Source organism: Leptidea sinapis, chromosome 11 (assembly GCF_905404315.1).
Source record: "Leptidea sinapis chromosome 11, ilLepSina1.1, whole genome shotgun sequence".
NCBI classification, from domain to species: domain Eukaryota; kingdom Metazoa; phylum Arthropoda; class Insecta; order Lepidoptera; family Pieridae; genus Leptidea; species Leptidea sinapis.
The window spans coordinates 15,024,541-15,043,945 of NC_066275.1; the positions used below are offsets into that span (position 1 = coordinate 15,024,541).

General features: G+C 36.2%; 1 protein-coding gene across 1 annotated transcript in view; it reads right to left on the bottom strand.

The window, feature by feature from the left end:
* LOC126966816 (phospholipid-transporting ATPase ABCA3-like) overlaps positions 1 to 19,405 on the bottom strand; it is a 69,138-nt gene that overhangs the window by 38,795 nt on the left and 10,938 nt on the right. Inside the window, exons 6-7 of the mRNA XM_050811071.1 lie at positions 17,448 to 17,589; positions 8,854 to 9,033 (exon numbers count right to left, since the gene is read on the bottom strand). Of these exons, the coding sequence (XP_050667028.1) occupies positions 8,854 to 9,033; positions 17,448 to 17,589 (322 nt within the window). The remainder of the gene's footprint in view (positions 1 to 8,853; positions 9,034 to 17,447; positions 17,590 to 19,405) is intronic.

The window sequence follows — 19,405 nt, forward strand, 5'->3', positions numbered from 1 at the left end:
TGACGTGGTATCAAATAACTACATTGTTAGAAAACTAATAACTATGTGCTTTATAGTGATTTGGTTGCTAGGTAAATACACGAGTGATGGAAATTTTGACAGAGTACTGGATCCCCGACAATTCAAGTAGCTCTGCGTTGCTCGCGATTTAATGTTTTGAACTGATACTGGGATGCAACATATCAAGGATGAGAACGATACTCGTATTGAAGTAGTGTCCCACACCACTTTAAAAAATATTGGTTAAGACATACCTGTTATCATAAATCACTGCATTTTGAAAAAGATAATGATTTATCTACTTAGAACACCATTACATGGATTACCCAATTTTTCGAGTAAAGTCCCTGTTTATTTACCGGCCGCACTGGATGTCACTGTCCGTCACAGACGATGGCAGATGTCATAATGGTGGCTGGTCGGCTTATATTAGTGTGTGTTCGTGGGGGTATATATATTTACACGTTAACTGTCTTGTTTTCATGCTTCACTGTACATAACGATTTAGGTTACAGTAACAGTCCTTATTTTTTACTCGTCCGTATACAGCGTAACATTACCTTTGAAATTAATAATTTTTTATATCAGTCTAAGCACGGGTAGTATAAGATTGATAATTTATATATTATGATAATTACATAGATATAAAGCCCTTGGCTACTTTATAAGGTAACAACTAAGAATACGATATTACTTTCACAGATCAGTCTAGGCGTGACAAATTATTGCGGTTGACCGTTTAATATAGTATTATAGTAAGATCTACGAACGCGGTGACACTTGAGAGTGATAGTAGGTGCGTTTAGTATGTTCGTTAAGGATTTGTTCCTGAATTATGTCCTATGTACACATAGAAGTACAATTACTACAATAATAACATTTTATAAGTTTCATTCCTTTAAGCTTAATAGTTTAATATCCTGGTCAATTAAAAACTATAAGAAAAATATATTCGCGATAATTGGACACACATGTATAAAGAGCCGGCGAACACTACGTGAGTGCCGGTAGATCAGTCGGGGATAGCGCAATGATAAATTAATTTCGTTTAGGTCTACCAATATTAATTAATTTCATAATTAATAAATTATTTTAAGATAGATAAGTCAAATTCATTTTTAAATGTCATTGTTTTCTGTTGTAACTTTTTCTAAAATATTATAGATATTAGATATATAATAGATATTAGATAGATTCGATCGAAATATATTTACAAAATTTGGCAAACAGCAACGTTTCACGGTTTTCCGAAACATTGAAGTGTCAAACCAAAAATTGTTTAGGGCCTAGTCTTACCTGCGAGTGTACATATTGTCTTAAAGGCTCATCTGAATCGAAGGAATATTTAAGGCCAAATAGCAAGACAGACACAATACGAATTTCGCTATGTGCGCATTCTGTATTTGACACAACGCTTTATACCTAAACGTTTTACAATGAGCTAAATCAATTATATCTTACAGTTGCTTGATAATATTGACAGCAAAGTGTACATTGTTTTATTGAGTTTATTTTTAATAAGTATTTCATTTTATTTCAAGTCGTTAGTTGTTTGTTATTTTGCATCGGAAACTCAGTGATAATAGTCTTGTCCACTTTTTGTATCAAGCTCTTTGGCTACTTCAAAGAGCAAGGATACGATATTACTATCACAGCTGTTGCAGTCGTGACAACATTGTTGCGACAGCGATACTGATAAAGAGTATAAAAACACAGAGATATACATAATATTATTATTACACACTTCCAACACCGAGAATGGGTCATCGTTCAGCCTAGAGTACTTTGTACGTGTACTTTGAACCGACGTCCTTGATCTGTTGACACACTTAATTATTATATGGTGGTAAATGAGGAATTTAATTTGTAATTGTGTTGTTGTTGACTCACTTAATGCACGTGTAAGATATCAGTAATGCGTAACAAAGAAGGTTGTATAACTTTACGCATTCTGTATACAGGATATTTTAGTCTCTGTACGCGAATAGCTATTTTCTATGGAAATTGTGGGCAAACGTGTCACCTGATGGCAGGTAATCATCACGGCCCATATTCTCTTCTAGCACGAGAGGATCAGGGTTGCCAGCCTTATAAATAATCAATTATACTACATATGAATTCGGAAACGGAAAACACAATGTATTTTCTGTGATTAACGCGAGTGTTATAGATTTATGAATTAAATATGAGAGATTATCAAACGCATCTCTTTTACCGCCCCCTTTGAAAATTATTTTTCAGTGCCCCCATTTTTTTACACTCCTAGTACAGGGCAAAGTGGAGGGCACCAGAGGGCGGGGACGGTCACCCATGCGATGGACCGACCAAATTAAGTCGGTCCATTGAATGAGTGCACAAGCCTGTCGGCAAGCAGGGAAAAGTGGCGAAGTCTCGTGGGGCGCATCACATCTGCCCCAAAAGATTTCACTTCGTGATGACCACGACCGCTCTGTCAAGAGTGTAACGACGACGAAGAAGTACAAGACCAGGACAAGTTTTATACCATCATACAGGATAGAAGTATAAACTAATTAGAGCGTCTGTGCACTCATAAGTTTTAAATTCGATTCCGTGATTCTTCAAAGAGGCCGTCATACAGAAACGTACATTCAGATCGTATTTTTTTCATGGATCCGTATAATCACGGATAAGTGCACAAAGACCCTTATTCGAAATTTTAAATATAAAGTATAATATTAAATGCCATTTCAAATCAACCATCGCCTAAACTAACCTACACCAATGCCCCCATTTTTTTCTGGGCCCTTTAACGCCCCCTCTAGGTCTCTAACGCCCACAAGGGGGCGCTATCGCCCACTTTGAGAAAGACTGCTTTAAAGGATTGAAACGCGTGTATAGCATTAAAATAGTATTTAACTGTATTTAGACATTAGATTTTAGCGAAAAAGTTGTCTTTTTATTACTCCCGCTAGACACAGTGGAAATAATATGGTGCGTGGGGGGGCAATAATCGAACCGGGGGCACAGTAGTTAGATTCAACGTTGTACTTTTTGCGCTACTGGCGCTTAGATGATTAGTTTGACAACACGATTGTAAGACAGCCTGTTGATACAGTATGGCGGATGTCGCCACTTCCTGTTGCACAAAAATGAATCTTTGACTACTTGTGAAGACACCCTCATCCCAACGATGACTGATGCAGGATAGTGACCACGCTGCACTTTCCCAATCACTTGTAAAACTACTTTTTTTTTATCGAATAGGAGGACAAACGAGCGTACGGATCACCTGGTGTTAAGTGATCACCGCCGCCCACGTTCTCTTGCAACACCAGAGGAATCACAAGAGCGTTGCCGGCCTTTAAGGAAGGTATACGCGCTTTTTTTGAAGGTACCCATGTCGTATCGTCCCGGAAACACCGCACAAGGAAGCTCATTCACAGCTTTGTAGTACGTGGAAGAAAACTCCTTGAAAACCGCACTATGGAGGGCCGCCACACATCCAGATGGTCGGGATGATATCCTAACTTGTGGCGTGTCGTGCGAAGGTGGAGTTCCGCGGCAGGAATCAGGTTAAACAGCTCTTCTGAACACTCCCCGTGATAAATGCGGTAGAAGACACACAACAACACTACTTTTCAGGGATGAATGTATACTTTGTTACGTTGCTTGTTGTATTCCTATGAAAGTAAACTCGTACAAAGCAGTAGTTTAAGTTTTATGTTGACATCGACGCGCAGCGAAATACGGACTTAATAATATTTTGTAACATCAGTTGCAATACAACACTACGTGCGACCTATCATTCAAGTAATATATAAAACTGTAAATCTGCTTCTTAGTTCATTATATCTTACGTGACACGTTGTTTGTCCGCGATGGACTTCTAAACTAATGAACTACTTCATCATATGGGATTACTTCATCGAGTGCAGTTTAGTCCAACTTGAGAGATAGCATAGTTTTTATTTCGATTTAAGACCCATAATTATTTTTATTGTCAATATTTGTTTTGTATAGACATATTTTCTATGAGATAAATTAGTGATGCACAGTTTGACAGTTCCGCTGTGAAACAATTTCATTATAACAACAGGAAGCATATTTTACGAAATAATTCCTGATTTTATGAAATATTATTGACAAATTTAATAAAAAAATCTGTATTTTATTTATTTATGCACAGAACAACGTCTGCCGGGTCAGCTAGTATATTATAATACATTACAATTTATTATTTAATAGCCAGAGTGCGGTCGCAACATCAGTGAACATTTTCTGAGATCTTGTTGTAAAAACATATACAACGCCCCACAAAGAACTTACTACCTCGACTTAGCCGAGTAGTAGGCATTATGTTTGTTCCTGGTGTTAACATAACATCATCAAGAATATTTTGAAAAGGCAATCTATGAAAAGTGATTTAATGAAAGGAATATGTGAAAAAAGGTTTCTAACATACTTAACGCGTTCCAAATTTGAATTTATTTGAAAAATCTAACGGCCAGACTAGTTACAAAGTAATATTCACCTAAATTGTCGTTGCGGTACATAGTTTGACAGCCACGACACGAATTCCGTCATGTGACATATTTGGCGTGTTTTCCACAACGCGTCGTAAGCGATTTTATCTGAGCCATCACAGCACGAGTAAGTTTCAGAGACCACAGCGCGTTGGATTTCGTTTCTTTCGCACGATGAGCGTAGGTCTTTGAGAGTATCATATCTTGATTTTTTTTTAATCCAATCTCTAATCTCTTACAATCTGATTTTACAGTCCAGTATCAGTTTTAACGTCCACAATTGTTCAACCAATTAATTATCAGTCAGCAATAAGTCATATGCCTACATAATTTAATTCTTCCTCATAATTACATTGTTCTTTTGTGATGCTATTTCTGTTCAATATCTGCTCTCTGTACTCTCTGTGTTCTCTGTGATCTGTTCTCCATACATTTTTGATAATGTTCTGCATGTTCATAAGCACATTGAGGAATTTTCTAGAAACTGTGACATTCATATTGTTAACACGAGGAACAAACATAAACTTGTTATGCCTACTACTCGGTTAGGTCGAGTTAGTAAGTCTTTTGTTGGGCGATGTATATGCTTCTTCAATATGATCCCAGAAAATGTACAAAACAAATGTGTTACGAAATTTAAAAGAATTGTTAAAAAACGTTTGTGTGGGAAAGGTTACTATAGCATAAACGATTTTCTTAATGACACCACGGACTGGGAATAAAGCAAACACCCTCAGGCTCTTTAATTATAAATGTTTATTGTACAATACACGTTGTAATCCGTATTTTTATATTTAAAAAAAAAGCCCGAGGAGTTTCTTGTGCCCATTCTTCTCAGTTCTGAGGCAGTGTCTTTTGAATGGGTGGTAGTTTTTGACGTTCAACAAGTGATTTTGAATCCTATTTTGAATAAAAATATTTGAATTGGAATATTAGCGTATACGACTACGATATGACATGTCGCCAATACGTGATTCATTTTGATTTGTCAGTGTGTGCATTAAGCTAGTTGGTTTCATATTCAAACAAGTAACAATAGTATTAGGGTTCCGAAGCCAAATGGCAAAAAACGGAACCCTCATAGATTCGTCATGTCTGTCTATCTGTCCGTGTATGTCGCAGCCATTTTTCTCCCAAAACTATAAGAACTATTTATTCTGTTGAAACTTGGTAAGAAGGTGAAGACTTACTAACTTACTAACATGACCCAACCGAGTACTAGGCACAACAAAATTATGTTTGTTCCTCGTGTTAACATTATGAATGTCACAGTTTTTAGAAAATTCCTCAATGTGCTTATGAACATACAGAACAGATATTCATCCGACACTCAAGAAAATTATGCTTTCAATGTGAGAAACCTTCTAAAATACGAACTATATATAAATATTGATGTTATACAAATAGCCGGCCGCTACGTAGTACGTAAACGCACGCGTCACGAGGTACGCGCATACGTCAGTGTGTGTTAGTGCACTCAGTACACGTGCACGCATTTGACACTCGGCGGAAACGGCCGGCGTGAATATTGCTCTGTGATTTGATCAGTATTTCACTACATAATCACAATATATTCAAATATTTTTATTCAAAATAGGATTATAAATAACTTATTTTAACCCATTCGTAAAATTTATGACTAAGAACTGAAAAACACGGACGCAACAAACTAAGCGGGCTTATGCTTTTTTAACCGACTTCAAAAATGGAGGACGTTCTCAATTCGTCGTTATTTTTTTTTATGTTCGTTACCTCAAAACTTTTGACTGGGTGAGCCGATTTTGATAATTCTCTTTTTATTTGAAAGCTGCTTCCCGTGTGATCTCATTGTAATTTGTTCCAGATCTGACAATGGCATCCATAAGAAAACCGTAAAAATCTTAAATTTGCTATACATGTGCATATTAAAGTGGATGATAAATTTACGAATAACTCAATATCGCGCCAACCGATTTCGATGATTCTTTTTTTATTGGAAAGGATATACTTCAAAGATAGTTTGGTGAGAGTTTGGTTAGGTTCTGATTACGGAATCCATGGCAAAGTAACGGAACTCTTCAATTAAGCGCTTACGTTCATTGCTGCATTGAAAAATTTAGTATATCTACACATATTTAGACATACCCATCAGCTGAACGTTCTGCTCGTCACGTCCCTTACTGTAATAAAAAATTCTTATTGTTGTGTATGTGAAAAGAATAAATCTGTTTCAATAAGACTGATAGGTAGTAAAAAGTAGAGCTGTCAGCAACAGCAATCATAGCGACCACAAAACAAGTAACAAACCTTTAGCTGTTCATGAATGAGTTAAAAGCTTTAAAAAATAATTAAGAGAAAAATTTTGAGTAATTATTTACTGTTGCCTCTCAATATATTCTTGATTATGTTAAGTATGTTCATAGGCATATTAGCAAATTAGCCAGAAACTGTGATCATCATAATGTTAATGTTAACACCAGGAACAAACATATAAACTTGGTATGCCTACTACTCGTTTAAGAAGACTTAGTTAATTTTGATTGGGCGATGTATATGATCCCAAAAAATGTAGTATCAAATTCAAAACAATTGTAAAAAGACGTTTATGTGGTAAAAAAGAAGACGCGCCGAGCTTTTAGCTCGTGACGGTGACCTTCAATAACAGATTTTAATCCAACAAACGAATACTTACGGATTAAACTAATCCGCTCGTGAGTTTAGGCTATTCGCGGGTCGCCGCGCCTTATTATCAATGCATCTTCGACCCATACGAGTCCATACATTTAGCTGTTTTATAGATATTGATAATTAGTAGACAATTAGATAGCTAACCCGCGGATCATAAATAATATTGCCGTATTGTGTTTCTCTTATAAAACGAATAATTAATTTATCTACGTAATGGCGGAGCAGGATTTAAGAATTATAATACAACAATGTAGCATTCTGTGAAGTGTGATTCAGAGCAACATTACACAACATACGGCCATGGTACGCAAGTGAGAAACCGCTTGAAACTGGTTTTAAATTGAATGGTTATTAATTGGTAATATCGGTTTACTCACTATTTCGTTTGAAGTGAAAGTAAAAGTTAAGATAGTGTTGTTAAACAAATAATAGGTAAAAAAAAAATATTGAAGTAGGCGTTACTTTGCGGAAATCCATAATTATACAAATGATTTGAGTTTTCTTTAGTGTTAATTCCACCAATATTTGTCTTTAAACAATTCGACACGTGTTTCGCCTCTACACGAGGCATCCTCAGGACGTGATGTCTCGCCAAAATCTGGCACGAGACAATCAAATGAGCCGGAAGCCGCTCTTTTATATCCTCGTCCCATGAAATGACGCGCTGTGATTGGTCGGCTGTTGTGACGTATTACCCCAGGTATATTATACGTAACAAAGGTGATGGGACTAAATTTGTTTGTTCATTCAACAATGTAAACATGTTAATAAAACACAAAAATAACATGGTAATTATGTTAAATAATAGGTATGTAAATATTACTAAACTTAAACATCCTATCCGTCGGTAGGTAGAAATAAACGTTCGAAACAGTTATATGGAACAAAACCTGTAAAAGAAACTTTAATACTCTACGCGACGGTTTCAGCCCAAAAAATTGATGTTATTTTACCGTCGGATTATGTTCTTTAATTCATAAGGTGTCTCAATACGTACCTTATCCGTGTTAAAGTATGTTTTGTCTCTGTCTTCATAACAGTGCATGACAGTGAGAAAATACACTTGATAACTGATTACATATTAATACGCCTTCTGGAATACGGGCCTGAACTTCGCCTGATTTTTCAAATATGCTTTCCAATCTGGCTAGGCAGATCGCAGTGTATAACTGCGTTAAAAGTTTTGATTAGAACAAATGCACATAAAGATATCAAGCCTACAAACTATTACTATGAAAACCACGACAACCAATTGGGGATATGGACAAGCATGACGCGATCAAAATTAGCCAATCACATCGCTTCTCGCACATGTTATTGCTCACCAATGTGTCCGTACACTGAATACCAGGCCACTCATAAAATTTAGCGAAAAAAAGACTTCCAACTGAGCCAACCGTTTGAGAGAACAGAACCCAAGAATTTTACGTGAATTAAAAGATTGCTTATAATTAGGATGATATGAGAGAATGTATAAGAAAGCTATTGGAACAAGCTATAAGACCATGCAAAATAAACTATCTTATAAACAAAATGAGGCTCAGAACTTGGTCAGGGCTTAGTGTGCCGTACGGCGCATTCGATTTTGGTGTATATGAAAGATCTATTGTCAAAGGGCGCTTTTCGATTTTGGAAGGCTAATTAATCCTAGAAGTGAGGCATATGACTTTAAAAATAACAATTGTTTAGAAATTTATCTTACCCTGCGATGTCCCTTCACACACGATCAACATCTGAAGCACGAACCCGATGGCCGCGTTCGAGATGAGGCTGAGCAGGAACTTGGCGTGAAGGCTGACGTCCTCGTAGAGCATCTGCGTTAGGAAGTACGCGGCGTAAGTGGAGAACCACATCAGACCCATGAACGACGCCGCCGTGTTCGCTACAAATCACATAATCACTTAAATGTATGTGGATAAATAATTGACACGGTTTGAGTCTATTCCGCGACGTGACTGTACAAACAGTCTGCATCCCACTTCATAGGAAGATCGATACAATAGTGATGTTATATGATGATTATAAACCAGTGCTGAAGCTTTTGGAAATAATAAAATTGAAAAAAAAAAAAATAGAAGAATGAAAACTATTGGAAAAGGAAGAGAATATAAAAAACTTTTCACATAAATTTTGAGGTTATCTGTAAAAAGTGTGAAAACAAAAGATGTAGATCTTTTTATTACCTACAACTTTGCTATTTGATTCTTTTCCATAGGACTTGAAGTTTTGCCGGAAATCGAGATATACCCGTTTTTTACCCTTAAAAACCCCCCCTTTTCCACTTCCCGACCTCACATCGCCTGTAGGTAATTTTTTTTGCTTTCATTTTTGTTATATTCTCTTCATTTCCAAAAGGTTTCCTATCCTACCATTATTTTTTTGGTTTCAAAAATTATCGACCATGGTCTATTATGGATAGGTACCAACCTACTAATATCCAAATAGTGTAGAAGCAAAACATTAAAATATCCACACCTTCAAGATTATTTGAAAGCTCTAAAATGGAACTCGTCGCCCTATCAATTATCATTCCAATATTTTTTAGAGTTTATGTCAAAATGGTATGAGATACATTTTCTTTTCACTTTTAATGACCATGGTTTCCTGTACAATCATCTATACTTATATTATAAAGAGGAACGATTTGATTGTTTGTTTGTTTGTTGGCATTGAATAGGCTCCGCAACTACTGAACCCATTTGAATAATTCTTTCACAGTTGGGAAGCTACATTATCCCCTAGTGTTATAGGCTATATTAAATTTTAAAAAATTAAGAATCCCTACTAAAGGTCCAGTAATGTAACCCAAGGTGTAAAAATACGTACGCGAACGACGTCGCGGGGTATCCGATTTTTACATCCTCCGCGATTCCTTCCTTTCTTCCGGTCTCAATATAGGTGTAACCTATCAGATGTCAATGTCTTACATTTTTTATAATTATTATTTTATTAGATAATATATTATCATTACATGTCAAATAATGAGAATGAGGCAATAGGGTTAACAAATTGTTCAAATTGAATCGTATTTTGATTTCCTGTGGCAAATCAAAATCATGGCAATGTGAACATTATAAGATTAGCTATTTTTAAGTTATTTAGTTCACTGTATAGTAGTAGTAGATTTAGTATTTGTAGATTTTTTTATTTAAATTATCTCTTCTCCCAATCATTACAATAAAAGAATCGATTTTGTCCATATAATGTCCAAATCCATGCAGTATAGTAAAAGGCTTACATGTCACTGATATACCTATACGTCATTCCATAGGTATGTGTCAAAAAGAGATCACCAAAACTTTAAAGAAAGCCCGTTTTCGCCGTTAACAGATTTAGACTCGAGTTCATCAACTACAATATAATCGTTGATTACGTAACCGATCTGTTAACAGCTAACATTTGTTTAAGCAAGCCACGTTTTTCTTGTGTTCATCATGTATTTTTATCCAACGGTTTACTAACCGAGCGTTTTTGAATGAATGAGTTACAAATGATCGAATGGTGTAACATTATTGAGTAAAGGCGACACTATATTCAGTTATTAATGATTTTAACCTCCAAAAATGGAAGGGTAACAAAATAATGCTGCAAAATTTAATGCTCGTTTCGTCAAAGTTATGTCCATAGAGTGAACCGGTTTAATCTAGCAACTTTCCTTCTGTCAATGTAATTAACATTGTTATTGTTGCCAAAGAAACAAGAAATCAAACCTTGCATGATAATTTACTCATTGCGCTGTTTTCCTTTTGGAAAGTGAAAACGGAAGGAAAACGAAATTGAACACTAAAATCATCTAACACATCATCTTCTTCAAAAAAATAATTAAAAGCGTCTTGCATTTTTATTTTGAAACAGACATCATATGTCACACAATTTACCACGTCATGGAGCAAAACAATGGTTAACCTATGTGTGCCTTCGTTTAAGTTGATCAATCGGTTAGAATACCTTATCAACGGTTAGTGCATGATGGACACTAAATTATCAGAAATTGAAGTAGCCGTTACTTTGCAGAAAACCATAATTATACAAATGTTTTTAGTTTTCTTTAGTGCTAATACCGCCAATATTACCAGACTAACATTCAGTCTCGTGCCAGAGTTCGACGAGTCAACATCTCCTGAGGATGCCTCGCGTAGAGGCGAAACACATTTCGAATTGTTTAAAGACAAATATTGGTAGAATTAACACTAAAGAAAACTCAAAACATTTGGATACTAAAATATCAATAAACGGCCGTTTAAACCTTAAACAGTCGTTCATTATTTAAACGTCTGGTGAAACCGGCTCTTAATGATCTTTTATATCGTTGCCAACTGATTGTCATTGTTTTATTTTTATAGGTAGTCTTTACCTATTAGATAAGTCATTTTTATCTTCCAAGTTTAAAGAGAGCGAAGTCGGGCGGGTTACTAGTTTCTTAAATCAAGAATGTATTGAATATAACAATATTCCAGAGGCGTCTAATTCAAATAAAAATCAACCAACGCTCCAAACTCAGAACAATAGGTTTTTGTGTGACTATTTAACGATTAAATTAAAATAATTTGCATATTTCATTATGCGTCCACGTGATAACGTAATAATACAGATTTAAGTGAGGCTCAACGATATATTTTGTAGCCACTTTCGTTCGTCACTAAATAATAATCATTAGAACCATAGACTTACAATATACTAGCACATAGACGAACAAATCAAAAGCAAAATATCAAAGAAGAATATCTCCAACGAACATTTTTTAATGACAATAAGGTGCGAGACGAGCAGGACGTTCAGCTGTTGGTAATTGTAATATATATATATATAATAATTGGCCGCTCAGGATTACTCAAAAATCCAAAAATTCTGAGCGGTATTACAACTGCGTTCGCCGCCTTGAGACATAAGTTATCAAGTCTCATTTGCCCAGTAATTTCACTAGCTATGGCGCCCTTCAGACTGAATCTCTCAGAGCGCCATTTGTTTCCGAAGCGGGAGTTAGTGTCTATAAATGACATCAAAAAGAAGAATTCTAAAGATTTTGATCAATTTTGAGAAAATAAATGCCTTTTATGTCTTTTATAGAATTTACTTAGACTTAACTCAGACTTTACTTCTGTAAAACTGAGTGTACGCTTAGCATAATCCTTGATTTCGTTTTTATAGTCTGAAATTATGCTGAGCTTAAGCTAAGATAGCCCAATGCAATAGTCAAGTTCCCGTTTTATCACACTCGGCTAAGTTTTACTTAAGTAAAGACAGAGCAAAGTATAAGTGGGCTCTCTGGGATCTCTGCTTGAGAGTACACAAGTTATGTACTCGCGAGTGTTAAAAAATAAAGACGTCATACACTCATTGAAAGACTGGCACAATGATATGAGAAAAGGTCAAAAGGTCACAAGGTCAAAGGAGATATGTGAAACTTTGTCGTCAGGGGAAGTGGAGTACGTAACAATTTTCTTTATTTATTCTTTTTTCTTAATTGCAGTTTTGGTACTTGAATTTCTGCCGATTTCTCTATTCAATCGAAACACTGAAATGGCCATCGGAGATTATTATTTAAAACGCCTGCTTTACAGCTTTAGTATAACCACGGATGAGTAAAATACGAAGGACTCCGTGTCACCTTACATAACAGTGAGACACCAAAGCAAGCCGGAAAACGTGTAAATACATAGCCCCACGTACACACTTACACTAATACAAGCCGATGGGCCGCCATTATGAGATTTGCCACATCATTTTGCGTCGCAATTAAATATTTTAAGAATGCCGTCGTGCGTTGTGAAAAAGTATATATATATGTATATATATAAAAGTATTTGTGGACATATGGTTATTGTGGTATCTGGTGTACCCCGTAACCGCACACACACTATCATAAAGGTGCTTCACTTGCTAATATCACAGCGTGAGTCCTTTTTTACTCGTCCGTGAGTATAACGTATTCGTTTTTTTGTTTGGTATTTGTATATGACAGCTAAGTGTTTAATATATATTAAATGGACTTAAAAATTAAGGTTACCATATCCTGCCGCCGAATTCCAGCTTCGCACGACACGCCACTAACTATGGGATATCATCACCACCGTCAACGCCAGTCTAGATGACTAAAAGCCGTTTTCAATAACGTATCTCTTACGGATACGTTGCTGTCACCGTTTAATGACAAGATCTTATCTATCCATAGTTATGTTCAATATAGTTATAGTCCAATGCTTTATGTCAGTAGGTTATTAAAATGTGAGTAAGCGTAAAAGGATAGATTTATCTACCTCTGGTAAGTTCAGCTAAGGATAGATAGGTATTTGAAGACCGCCGTTAATGAGCTTCCGTGTACGGTGTTTCCAGGGCGATACGACACAGATACGTTAAGGCGAAGGGTAAGCAGAAAACACACAAACAAGGTGTTTTTAGACAAGTTTTGTGGTGAAAATATAGCATTTGGAGCTATGAACACTACTTTACCCTGTTACACATACCCTTAAGTCTTACTTGTAGGTTGCTAATGCTTATTGTTGGTTAAAGTTAGCACTCCAGAGCTATTATGAACTACGAGTTTTCTTTGCAGTTAAACAAGTTTTTTCTCGGCATCATGCATTTGTTTATTATACTAATATCATAAAAGTTGTTCTTATAGATTTTACTTTTTTATGTAGGTACATTTATTCAGATTAGTAATCACTAATGAGGATTGCAAGCAATTAAGCAGTTTGCGCCTGTTAAAATATAAATTTTCGACGCAAGAATTTTGAAAATATTGTCGTTGTACTTTGTACATAGGAGCCGTGAACTCATATCGCTCAAGGTCGCCGGCATTTAGTATCACCTTAAAGACCGGCAGGGCTCCACATTTGAACCACGAGTGCGAGTATTGAGCGCTGTCTTTTGCCACACAAGTATCACCTTCTGTATTTCAAGGGCATTGCCAGGGTATGATCGATTATTGTGACGTGTGTCGAGTGTGAATCAGTTTATGTAGAACATTCGAGAATTTCATTTTTATCTTCTTTCCTAATCTTGTGTAAATATTACTTCAAGAGCACGTTTGTTTGACTCTTAGAGCTTTCATGTGTCATGTTTATTATTATACAGGGTGTCCCGTAATCAGTGGACCAACGGGATACCCGTGATAGGGGTGGTCATCATCTATCGAAAACACCAAATTTTTCTGTTCTAGGGCCAGTAGTTCAAAAGATATGATTTTTTAAGCATTATTTTGAAAATTCTACCCTTATCAACACAAAAGTTGAAAAAAAATATTTTTTATTTTTATTTTGCCCTGTTTCTTAACTTAAGGTGGCTGAGGAAACATGTGTCTTCACAATTAAATCCATTTTTGTGAATAAATATTGCCAAATTGAAAATTAAAAACCAAAACATGCGCAAATATCAAATAACTAAATTTGGAACGTGATGTTTGAAGCAAGCTAGTGCAAAAAAAATGTATGACAGCCTTGCGGACCATTATTTAAAAAACATCTGCAGTTCATACTGATTCCAAAAAGGTATAACAATATTACATTTTACAAAAAAAATAACTTAATAACCAATTTTAGACTCCAATTGCGAGAAACATTTAAGCGCTATCTATTCTGAGAATTATTTTGTTATCGAGAGAGAGATAACACAATATGCTATCTCTTTCTCGCTCAGGTACCTTTTTCGTTTACGGGGTCCTATTGGCCGACGCCTATGATCCCCACACCCTAATTTTTCAAATTATTCTTAGTTTCATCAGAGACTTGCTCATAGCTCGTAGCTGCACACGTGTTTTTTACTTCGCTACCATTACGACTCTTTTTTTTGGTGACTGACGCTTGAATTGGACCTTGTTTGTCTTTGTGATTTGGATACTGTTTGCCCGGATTTTATAAAATGCCTAATACCTATACTCCTCGTGAATATGCTGAGATGTATTTTATTTACGGTCTGTGTAATGCAAACGCTCGGCAAGCAGCCCGTACGTATCGTGAGCGCTATCCTAATCGCGACCGCTATCCGGATCATCGAATTTTTCTCCGTGTAAATAACGCGTATTTAGAAGGCAGAATTCCCGGAGCTGCAAACAACGTGGGAAGACCTAGAAGAGTCGATGAACTTCAAATACTGGCCGAAGTGACAGAAGAACCTTCTACGAGTGTTCGTCGTATTTCAAGACGTACTGGTATAGCAAAAACAACAGTACATCGCATTTTAAAAAGAAACAGTTTATACCCTTATCATATTCAACGAGTGCAGGCACTATTACCTGCTGATTATCAACGGAGGATAGATTTTTGTGCAGAGATGCTTCGCCGATGCCGACAAGATCCACTATTTTTCAATTCAATATTATGGAGCGATGAATCGTGTTTTAAAAGAGTTGGAGTGTTTAACATTCATAATTTACATGAATGGGCTGTTGTGAATCCACGTATTGTACGAGAAGATAGATTCCAGCACCAGTTTGGAGTCAATTTGTGGGCTGGAATCTTAGATGGTAAACTTATTGGTCCATTTGAGCTCCCACCGAGGCTTAATGGTGCTCGGTACTTGCAATTTTTAAGAAATGACTTAAGTAATTTATTAGCAAATGTACCACAGGAGGTATGTGAGAGGATGTGGTTACAGCATGATGGCGCACCCGCTCATTATTGCAGACAAGTGAGGGAATATTTAAACGAGTCTTACCCAAGTAGGTGGATTGGACGAGGAGGTACAATCCCATGGCCAGCTCGATCACCTGATCTTAATCCATTGGATTATTTTTTATGGGGATATTTTAAAGAATCCGTATATGAAACCGTTAACGATAACGAAAGACAGCTAAGACAAAAACTGAATGTGGTGAGTGAAAAAGTCAAAAATAATGAAAGGGCGTTAAAAAGTTTAAAAAGAAATTTTATAAGAAGATGCCGGCTATGCCTTAGAGTAAGAGGAAGACATTTCGAACATTTATTATAAGAAATAAATAAAAAAATTCTAACTATTTACTTTTGTTTTATTGTAAATTCCGCCAAGAAATTGCTATCTAATGTTGATTTAAAATAATTATTGTCTTTTATTGTTTCACAATAATGATTAATTATACCTTTTTGGAATCAGTATGAACTGCAGATGTTTTTTAAATAATGGTCCGCAAGGCTGTCATACATTTTTTTTGCACTAGCTTGCTTCAAACATCACGTTGCAAATTTAGTTATTTGATATTTGCGCATGTTTTGGTTTTTAATTTTTAATTTGGCAATATTTATTCACAAAAATGGATTTAATTGTGAAGACACATGTTTCCTCAGCCACCTTAAGTTAAGAAACAGGGCAAAATAAAAATAAAAAATATTTTTTTTCAACTTTTGTGTTGATAAGGGTAGAATTTTCAAAATAATGCTTAAAAAATCATATCTTTTGAACTACTGGCCCTAGAACAGTAAAATTTGGTGTTTTCGAGAGATGATGACCACCCCTATCACGGGTATCCCGTTGGTCCACTGATTACGGGACACCCTGTATGTATGTTAGTTTTAGTTGGATTAAAAAAAAAGCCCGAGAAAAACTTCCACAAACATAAATTACATATCAATTGGCCTACTATCGATGTACGAGCATGTAACTCACTTACGGCCGTTTTCAATAACGTATCTATCCTTAGTTTAAGTTACTAGAGGTAGACAAATCTATCCTTTTACGCTTACTTACATTTCAATAACTTTGTATCCGTAACTAGAGATACGTTATCGAAAACGACCGTTAAAGGAACGTCAACTTGAATGTTATCATCAATGATGAACAAATAAAATTTGAAAAACAAAATTTTATATACGTTGCGGGACTCGAACCCACGACCAGCGCGGCGTTCCGTGCCGGTGCTCTAACCAACTGAGCTAACCGTTCGAGTACCGTACGAGTCCGTTATCATTACTGTATTTTGCGGATAAATTACATTTTGAGCCTCGTGAGGAGATTTCTATATAATCTAATAGATTAGATAATATTGCTTCCGCCAAAAAATTTACTCAAACACTTACTTACAGAACGCCCAGACAAGCAAAATATTATATAGGCTTCGGCACAGAGCTTGCGGCATAATGTAATGAGCGCTAACGGAGGTGCTTGGCACTACGGCAGTGCCAACTAACAACAGTTGGTAGCATCATCATGATATCCAACATCACCGTTGTGTTACCCATAATCTCGCCGGCATCCTGTGCAAAGGAGCTCCCACTGTTAATAAAAATGATAAAAATGCATCTCATTATTTATCAAACCCCTTGCTTGGCTCGTTTGCGCAGTGGGCTCGTGACACGTCATACTGCGACACTAAAGCGAACTCACCTCTCGTGAAGAAGACGCTCACCATGAAGCAGAACGCCAGCGAGGCCATCACAAACAGCAGCATGAAGAACAGCAGCACGGTCCATGGCGTGAACGTGAACACGGAGTACCGCTCACCGTCCGCCGTCGAGTTGAACGGGATCTACAAAACAATTATTACTTAGTTGTCTTAAATTTGAAAAATCGGTGCAGCCGTTAGGAGGCACTAACATACATACATATGGGCAGCCGACTTATATATGGACAGAATTGAGAGTCTAAACCATTTTCAAAATTCACTGGAACACACAAAAAAAGTCATCAAAATCAGTCCAGCCGTTTAGGAGAGAGTTCAATTTTATCTAAACTAGTCTAAACCAGCCTCGAGTCCACTTGAACACACACAAAAAAATTCATTCAAATCGGTGCAGCCGTTTAGGAGGATTTCACTGTCAACACACGTACAGAAGAACTATATAAAGATTATCTTGGAAATGCCGCGATTAACTTAATTTCCTGTAACGCCAACCCATCTCGATCGGTCATTTCATACCAAGTCTTTCCGAAAGCTTACGCCTTTGGAATTCCTTCAGAGTAACCAGATCTATTTGTGGAGGTTAATGTGTTGATCCATCGGGCTTCATGACAGCATGCCCAAGGATGGTCGTTGAAAACTTTATCCGGGCAGAAAATTCCGAGGATAATAATTTATATTTAATAAACTCTCTTTTGTAATAAATAAATAAATGCTATCTCTCAATAGTTTATTGAAATTTACGTAAAAGGATAGATTTGTTCTACCTCTAGTAAGTTGCACTAAGGATAGATAGGTTATTAAAAACGGCCGTTAGAGACATACAAATTTATAGGTTAATCTAATTCAAAGGCCCGCAACGCATCTCTTTACATGATATTGCGGATATCCATTGGATTTCATTTTCTAACATGTGAACTGCTGTGCGTGTACATTACTCTGTGCTGATTTCGTTATTCAGCTGAATATCTTCTAGACCCCATTCTGGGTTAACATACTCTCCATGATGAAATGACAAAACATTAATAAAAACGATGCTTTTAAGACATTTTAACAATTCAGCACTATGTGTGATAATTTTATTCCAGAAAAAGGACTTACAAAAAATATCTGACCATGCTCTTTACAAAATATCAAAGGAATGACACGAGCGTTTAACATTCTGGTTGTACGTAGAAGGGACCCGCGCTGCGGAGGAACGCTATGCATCCATATGGTGAGACTAATCAACTTTTTGATGAGTTATATAATGTTTTAATCCGGCGACAGGGATCAGGTAAAACAAAGAAACTTCTCAAGATTCTCGTGATAAATGCGGTAGAAGATCAACGCAACTGGTTTGACCTGATACTGGAGTGAAATAAATAAGAGGTGAGAGCAACAATCAATTTGAGGCCTGACCAACATATATTAAACAAAAAAATATTAAGTTATAACTAACACAATAAATGTTTATATAAGTAATATTATCAGTGTTTGTCCATTATAATATAACAGCATGTATATTTGTTTCAGGTATAATAAAAAAATAAATCTGTTTTGAATCTGGGCACCGGTCATTACTATAATCACTTGTAAATTCGTTTACACCGATCAAATGACACACTCTAAGCTTGTTGGTCTACTGAAACGTGACAGTGGCGAGTTGTGGTGCCCCTTCCATTGAAGCCACTAGACACAATAGAATAGAATAGACACTACGTCCAATCCGAATCGGTGTAGTCGAAGAACTATTACGAACTACTTCGGACCGTTTTTTCACGGATACGGACGTAGTGCGAAAGCGCTCTACCTGCTTAAATATTTTGCAATAAAATTTCGAGCGGCCATTTGTTATTACTTATGAAAAACCTGTAGATTAATTCATAAAACTTTTACTAATTAAAATTAAATAGAATAGAATTGTTGTGCGGTGTGCCAGTTTTAGCTATGCTATAGAATCGTA